At 57.9% G+C, this 6,983-nt stretch overlaps 2 protein-coding genes across 2 annotated transcripts in view; one reads left to right on the top strand and one right to left on the bottom strand.

The window, feature by feature from the left end:
- Window positions 1-1,352, top strand: part of LOC102500323 (spermatogenesis-associated protein 21-like) — an 8,140-nt gene extending 6,788 nt beyond the window's left edge. The window contains exons 7-10 of the mRNA XM_006170018.3: window positions 1-38; window positions 284-484; window positions 638-786; window positions 1,174-1,352. The exon at window positions 1-38 is cut by the window's left edge and continues 110 nt beyond it. Of these exons, the coding sequence (XP_006170080.1) occupies window positions 1-38; window positions 284-484; window positions 638-786; window positions 1,174-1,301 (516 nt within the window). The 3' untranslated portion in view covers window positions 1,302-1,352. The remainder of the gene's footprint in view (window positions 39-283; window positions 485-637; window positions 787-1,173) is intronic.
- Window positions 1,353-1,362: 10 nt separating this feature from the next.
- FMNL1 (formin like 1) overlaps window positions 1,363-6,983 on the bottom strand; it is a 29,377-nt gene continuing 23,756 nt past the window's right edge. The window contains exons 17-29 of the mRNA XM_027768869.1: window positions 6,834-6,975; window positions 6,532-6,656; window positions 5,549-5,751; window positions 4,491-4,725; window positions 4,278-4,346; window positions 3,813-3,893; window positions 3,610-3,739; window positions 3,294-3,457; window positions 2,977-3,078; window positions 2,734-2,829; window positions 2,358-2,478; window positions 2,089-2,188; window positions 1,363-1,848 (exon numbers count right to left, since the gene is read on the bottom strand). Of these exons, the coding sequence (XP_027624670.1) occupies window positions 2,097-2,188; window positions 2,358-2,478; window positions 2,734-2,829; window positions 2,977-3,078; window positions 3,294-3,457; window positions 3,610-3,739; window positions 3,813-3,893; window positions 4,278-4,346; window positions 4,491-4,725; window positions 5,549-5,751; window positions 6,532-6,656; window positions 6,834-6,975 (1,560 nt within the window). The 3' untranslated portion in view covers window positions 1,363-1,848; window positions 2,089-2,096. The remainder of the gene's footprint in view (window positions 1,849-2,088; window positions 2,189-2,357; window positions 2,479-2,733; window positions 2,830-2,976; window positions 3,079-3,293; window positions 3,458-3,609; window positions 3,740-3,812; window positions 3,894-4,277; window positions 4,347-4,490; window positions 4,726-5,548; window positions 5,752-6,531; window positions 6,657-6,833; window positions 6,976-6,983) is intronic.

Below are 6,983 nucleotides of genomic sequence, written 5' to 3'. Positions count from 1 at the left end.
GTATTTGTGCCCTCCAAGTCCGGGCAGGAGGTGATGAGGTGGGCACAACCATACCCAGCTCCTGGACCCAGGAAGGGGGCAGCAGACCCTGACCTGTGCAGGGAGCCCCTGTTATTCCTGTCCCTAAGCAGGGAGCTCGGAATTCTGGGTCAGTTTCCTGAGTCCCAGCTCACCTCCAACAAAAGACAAGTGATTTTCCGTCCTGCCCTGGTTTCCCCACTTATGAGAATGCAGAGGACTGGAGGCGGCGTTTGAGGGGGCTGCCCTATCTTTTTCTTCCAAGCTATTACCTCAAGAAGCAGCGGGCTCTGCAGCTGAACTCAGGCTGGCGGGACCGGTCCAGCGGCCACAGCCGCCCTGCTCGCGCCCGCGTGGATCTCACTTTCTTCTGCCAGGCCGCGCGCCTCAGTGGCCTCTCCAGCGGCGAGCTGGCGCGCTCGCTACACAAAATGTACAAAGCGGGTGCACTCCCGACCGGGCGGGGGTGGGGACCAGAGGCGTGGAGCGGAGGCCCGCGAGAGGGGGCATTCTCTCAGTCACACTCGGCCTCTATCCCCACCTGTGACTCCCGGGGACCTGCTAGTAGGACTGTCTCCTCCTCTTCCTTCTCCCGGGGGCCTGCCCTGGGCACGCACAGTCCTTACTCTCAGATACCCAATCTGGCGGGGCGGACGCGGCCATTATGCAGGACGCGGAACCGAGCCCCATGCTCCGAAGTCCGCCTTCCTAAACCCTACCAGCCTGGACGCCCTAAGCTCCCGCCTAACCTAGGACCGATCTGCAGAGGTAAGTCCGTGAAGGCGGGGCATGTAAATAAGGGGCGGGGCATGCGAGGGCCGGCGGGGCGGGGCACCGGGAGCGGACCGAGACGGATGGGGCGTGGCCAGTGGGCTGGCGGTGGGGTAGGCAGTGAGCCATGCGGCACCCACTAAGATGTAAGCCAAGATCACTCCTCCGCGTAACCAAGATTAACACAAGAGCAAGGTTTAAGGGCCATGGGGCAGGTGTCTTGATCAGGCAAAAAGAAAGGGGACCAAGGTACCCAGCTAGAAGGCGGGCTGGTGGAAATGAGGCAGAGCAGATGGAAGGCGGATTTAAATGTTGCTTAACCAGCGAGTTTCTAACCAGAGCTGAGAGCCTGACACGCCACACGACCCTTCCGCCCTCCTACAGGGTTCGTAGGTCAGCATACGCGCTCCTCGAAGCTGATCCCCTCACCCCCCACTCTAGTGCAGAAGCAGCCCTTCTCCCCTTCGCCAGCCTGTCTGCAGAGACCTGCTATCAAGAGCTTGTATAAGTAAAGGGTTTGTTGAGCGTTAAGAGGTTCGCGTGGTGGGGACGTGCAATGGTCGAACGCCAATCTTTTGCAAACATCTTTATTATTCTTGTATAAAAATAAGGTCCATGGAAAGGCCTCAGGTCCTCCGGGCTGGGGGTTGAGGGGGGGAAGGTGCACTTCATAAGTTACAGGCCAGGCTCCTTCTGAGGCTAATTATGGCTATTTGGAGGAGGAGTGGCAAGGGCAGAGGTGCTGCAAGCAGCATTTGGAGGAAGGGGCTGGGGATGGTGCCCTCTATGGTGAAAGGAGGATGCTCCAGCCCATTTGAGGCTAGCCCATGGCGGTGGACAGAGGAGGAGGGGGCTACCCAGGGCTGCCCGGCCCTGCCGAGCAGAAGACCACCTTCCGTGAGTCCCAGCCTGCCCCGTCCCACACCCCTGCAGATTCCACCTGCAAAAATAGTTGCTACAGCGAGAGGTCAGAGGTGACCTGCAGAGGGGGTCCTGGAGGACGCCGACGAGCGCTTCTGCGGCCTGTGTCTGCGCGGATGTAGGGCTGGTTCCGAAGATCTGGCAGGCAGGAGAGACACATTTACCTTTCAGGAGGCTGCCCTGAGTTGGGATCACAGCCCAGGGCACAGGCGCACCCTTTAAGGACCCAGTGTGTACAGGTGGGAAGAAGCGCTTTGTTTCCCCGACCCTCTCAAATACATCCCAGCCATGAAGTGGCCCACACCAGGGCAGGACTCAGTCCCGACAGGGTCCCAGGGCTATGAGCACCACTGGAATCGGGCCAGGCCATCTGGGTACCTGAGGGGCTAGAGGGGCATCTCTTCTCCCAGACTGGCCTCACAGAGGAGCCGGGATGTCCGCTTGCCGGTGCGGGCCGTGAAGGGCACCGTCTTGAGCACTGAGGATGGGGGTTGGCAGGGTAGGGGGCAGGAAAGGAAAAAGGAAAGAAAAATAGAAAAAGTAGCAAAAGGCAGTGAAGAAGCCAGACCCCAGGGCAGTGCACGTGGACAGAGGACAGCATAGAGAGACAGACGGGGGACAGGATAGAGGCCTGGCCACGCCCTCACCTGTGATGATGTCTTCGATGGCCCCATCACGGTCACTCTCGTAAATGAGTGGCTCCTTCTGTTGCTTCCGTTTCAGCTCAGAGATAAGGTCCATCTGTTGTCGCCGGGCCTTGGGCGGGGACTAGGGAAGATGTACGCTTTAGTTCCAGGACCTCTATCCACCCCCCCAGCTTGAACATCAAATCTTAGAACATCCACCTGACCCCCCACAACAGACAGCTGGCTTGAGCAGAAGGAACCCCTCCCTATCCCAGGCTCTAGGGGCATCGGCCCCACCCTGGGCAGAGTCTGTCTGTAATAAATGAGAGCAGGCGTGGTGCCAGAGGGTAAAGGGGATACCATGCATCCGGCACCAAATTTAGGGGCAGCTGCCTACCTTGGGTGCTGAGGGCTCCCCTCTGCCAGAGGTGTCCAAGCCTGCCTCCTGGGCAGCTGCTTCTTTCTTCCACTGTTCCACCTCCTGCTCAGCTTTCTGAGGCCAAGGTGAGTCTCCATGAGGACAGTCCTCCCTCCCTCCCTACTCCACCCCTAGACAGAGACAGCCTCCACCTGCCCACTCCCATGTGGGAACTCTCCCATGCCCTGCAGGGCTCCCAGCCTTCCCCCAAGACACACACACCTTGTAGGCCTTGACGAAGCGGCTAAAGAGAGAAAAGAACAGGGATGGGGACGTGGTCTTGGGGTTCTCTCCGAAGTACTCCACCACGGACTCGTAGGCCTCCTGTGGGCACAGGCCATCAGCCCCATCAGCATAGACCCTGTGGGGCCCGGCCACTTCATCTCTGCTCCAACAGGCAGGAGCAGAGATGACCCATTGCTCCTGCTCCATGCATCCCCAGGGGTCCCAGCTGTGGCCTCAAGATCACTCTAATAGCAAGTATCCCTTATCCCCCTTTCCTAGCCTTCCCACTCTAGGGCTGGATTAGCCCCACCCACCTGAGCGGTCTTGCTGTCTGCCAGCAGCTTGTCCATAGTGGGCGAGTTGGCCCTCAGGAACTCCTTGAGCACCAGGCAGTCATCCTGCCGCACAAACTCCCTTTGCGTCAACTCCAGGCCTCGCTGCAGGGAGCGTACGTCCCCCAGGACACTGTCCAGGGACACTGATGGGGGTGGACAGTATAAGTCAGGGCATCAGGCAGCACTTCTACCCCATGACACCTTGCTTGGCCCCTTTGCTTCCTCTCGACCTACATGAACCTAGTGGCCCCAGTGCTTCATTCTCCCTGCTGCCCAAGGAACTAGACATCCCCACCTGAGCCTGCCTTGTCCAGAAAGTGCAGCTCGCTGTGGAAGCCTGTGAGCTGGGGGTACTTCTCAGCAATGACCTTCACCAGGTAGTGCAGCAGTGTCTGCTTGCGGTCAGTCGACTTCATCTCTAACAACTGCACAAAGACCTGTCGTAAGCCACATGCCACCAGCCAGCCCCTATTCCCCAGGCCAGGGGCCCCTCCTCACCACATCCAGACTCTGGAGCCGGAAACCATAGGCTGCACCACGCTTGCTGCTGTTCATGTAGTTACCAAAGGCCAGGACGATCTGGGGGAGGCCGGGGAGAGACACTTAGCAGGGTGCTGGGGCTGAGGCAACCCCAAAGGCAACCCCAGACTGTGCTTCCAACATCCCCTCTTAGGCTTTCTAACAGCCATTTCTATTAGTTCCAGACTCTTCCCCGAGTAGGTGGTTGCTCTGCGGCTAGTGCTGAAACTCTAGGGGGGCCAAGCCCTGGGCTGGGCCTCGGGTGGCTATTACAGCCTTGGCTGCTACACCTAATTCCTGCCTCCACACCCCATCCCGCTTAGCACATATGGGAGAAGAGGGAATATCTTTGCTGCAATCCAGGTGGGCAGGGCCTGAGTATCCCTCTCAGACACCCCAGAACAGGCAAGTGTGGGCCCCGTTTCCATTCCCCTGGACTCTCACCTCCAGGATCTGGCGGAGTTTGTCAGAGGACTTGATGGACATTGAGGCTGCGATGATGGCATTCAGTTGCTGGGGGTGGGATGGGAGAGGTGAGATAAGTTAGAGCCTCCCTGTCAGGCTCAGGTACTCCCAGATATCTTCTGGGAGTCCAAGCTGGGAGCTGCCTGTCCCACCCCAACGCAGGCCACACCACCCTGCCCGTCCCGCCCACACCGGCATGAGCAGCTGGGCCGTGTCCGGGAAGTTGCCCAGAAAGGTGAGCGTGGCCATGCGCTCGGGTAGGCGTGGGATGCGGCTGAAGCGCAGCATGAAGCGATCCTCCTCCGACAGCTCCTCCATAGGCCGCTGCTCCTGCTCGAAGCGGGATATAAGGCTGCGCTCATAGTCCGTGGGCAGGAAGCGGGTCAACAGCTCCAGGAAGTCCACGCCAAGAGCCTGCAGGTCATACCTGGGTGGGGGCGAGTAGGTATCAGCCCACACTCAGCGGTTCCTGAAGGCAGGACTCTCCCCTCCCCCCACTCAACTGAATAAACTTCAGGATTTTCGATTTGCTGACAGCTTCAAAGAATAAGAGGTAGGGGTCAGGGGAAAAGGGGAACTGGCCAGCTCCCCATCATACATCAGTGGTAGATGCCCTGCGAGATGAGCAGATTTCAAAAGGTTCACTGAAAAATGGAATTAAAGTACAAGTTTATCTGGGGACCGGCAGGTGGCACAGTGGTTAAGGTTAGCTCCCACAGGGCTGACTTCACAGTTTGAGTCCCGGACCCAGTGGCTTGGAAACCACACCGGGTGTGTGTGTGCATAACCAAAATCCCAAGAGGAGAATGAGGGAAAAGAAATTGTGGAGTGGCCATCCCCCTGGGGGGTGATTTCTCACTTTCTCTCCCTCTCTGGAGAGTGCACACACCCTATAGCAAAAAATGTAAAAAATAAAAGTTTATCTGGGTGCAAAAAATTTTTGAAACCATGTATATTTTTTTCATAATATGCTTTTTCATATACTTTTGAAGATCCCTCATAAATCCACAGCCTGAGGTCCCACAACTGGGCAGAGGCAAGAGGAAGTGAAGACGTCCCAATCTGGGCATGGACTTACAGGAGAGCCTGTTTCCACAGCCTGAAAATGGGACAAAGTTCCCTGCCCAGGGTTGGTATGAGGCTCTATGGGATCTGTCCCACAATTGGGGCTCTTTCGTTAGGACCTGCCTGAGAAGCCCAGTCTAGCAGAGGGGCTGGGCTGCCCACAAGCTGAGAACAGGGGCACTCACGTCTCGATGGACTGGCAGATACGGTCAGCCCCCAGGTTGCCCTTGCGCAAGGTGATGGCCAGGTTTTTGGCACGGTTGGCCTCGATGAGTGTTGCTTTGCTAGGGGCCTTCTGGGCTGTCTTCCCCTTGAGAGCACTGAGGTCCAGGCTAGGGCCTTGGGACTTGGTCTTGAACTGTTCTTCAAAGTCACTCATGTCCAGCTCCTGAAGGCATAGGGGGGAGGAGCTGGGGCTGGGCAGGACTAAGGTCTGGCACACTCCTGGCTGAGTACTGTGCCCTGAGCTAGAAGCACCATTTCTGGCCCTGACCAGGCCATCAGCAGTAAAATAAAACCAGTAAGCTATGTAGATCACAAGCCCTACAGGAAGCCTGAAGGAGAACCCAGGGAGTCACTAAAGCTGAAGGAAGGGCTGATTTGGCCAACTGTAAAATGATGAAGGGGGGACCAGCACTTGGCGTAATGCCTCTGTTGCTGGACTCCCATGTAGTTGACCACGGTTCAAGTCCCGGACCCAGTGGCTTAAACTCACACCGAGCACATGTGTGTGCATGGCCAAGATCCCAAGAGAAGAATGGAGAAGGGATTGCGGCAAAAACCTCCCCCCCCCAAAAAAAAAGAGTGGAAAGAGCATTCTAGGCAGGGGGACAGTATAAGCAAAAGCCTGGAGGCAAGAGGAGAACACCCCTTTTGGAAAAAGGAAAGTGGACTCAGGTCTAAGGCCCTGTTGTCTGTAGGAAAACGTGAGAAACGCTGAAAGGAGAGACCAGACTTGGGAGAGGTGCACCCCTCTGCAGGGATGAGGGAAAAGCCTCCAGAGGACACCGTCTCTAGATGCACCAATCCAGTTCCGCTTAATACCTCTCCCTGAGCCTGCACCTCCTCGCCGGCAAAACTGAGTGGTGATGACCCCCAGTGCCCAGCATGACCTGTGCAATCCTCTCTTCTGGCGTCCCCACTGGGAGCAAGGCAGCGCCACACTTACCTGCAGCACCTTCTCGTCATTGAGCTCTGTGAAGACTGTGCCTGTGATCTGGCTGGGTTTTAAGGCCACCCAGTTCAAGAGTGGCATCCGGAACTTGGTCTGGATGGGTTTCTTGGCTTTCACTCCTGGGACAAGGAGGGAGGACTAAGTTCTGAGGGCGCTGAAGGGCTTTGGGGCCCAGTGAGACTCACAGGGCAGGCAAGGAGGCAGTAGGAGACCCCCAGATAGAGGGTACTGGAGCCTGCTGAGGCCAGGCCCCGCCCTCCGTCTCCCCCTAGGTCGGGGCAGTCCGCTCCACTCACCTGGGCCCATCTCTGGGCCCGGCCCTCCAAGGGCATTAGGGGGACCTCCGGGAGGTGGTGGGGGCGGCGGAGGCACAGGCCCATCCGTGCCAGGTGGCGGCGGTGGCGGTGGTGGCGGCGGCGGTGGGGGAGGCAGGTCTCCAGGCAACG

This window comes from Tupaia chinensis, unplaced genomic scaffold (genome assembly GCF_000334495.1).
Source record: "Tupaia chinensis unplaced genomic scaffold, TupChi_1.0 Scaffold148004_1, whole genome shotgun sequence".
In the NCBI taxonomy this organism is placed as follows: Eukaryota; Metazoa; Chordata; class Mammalia; order Scandentia; family Tupaiidae; genus Tupaia; species Tupaia belangeri.
The sequence above is the reverse complement of the archived record's forward strand: the minus strand, read 5'-3'. Positions and strand labels throughout refer to the sequence as shown.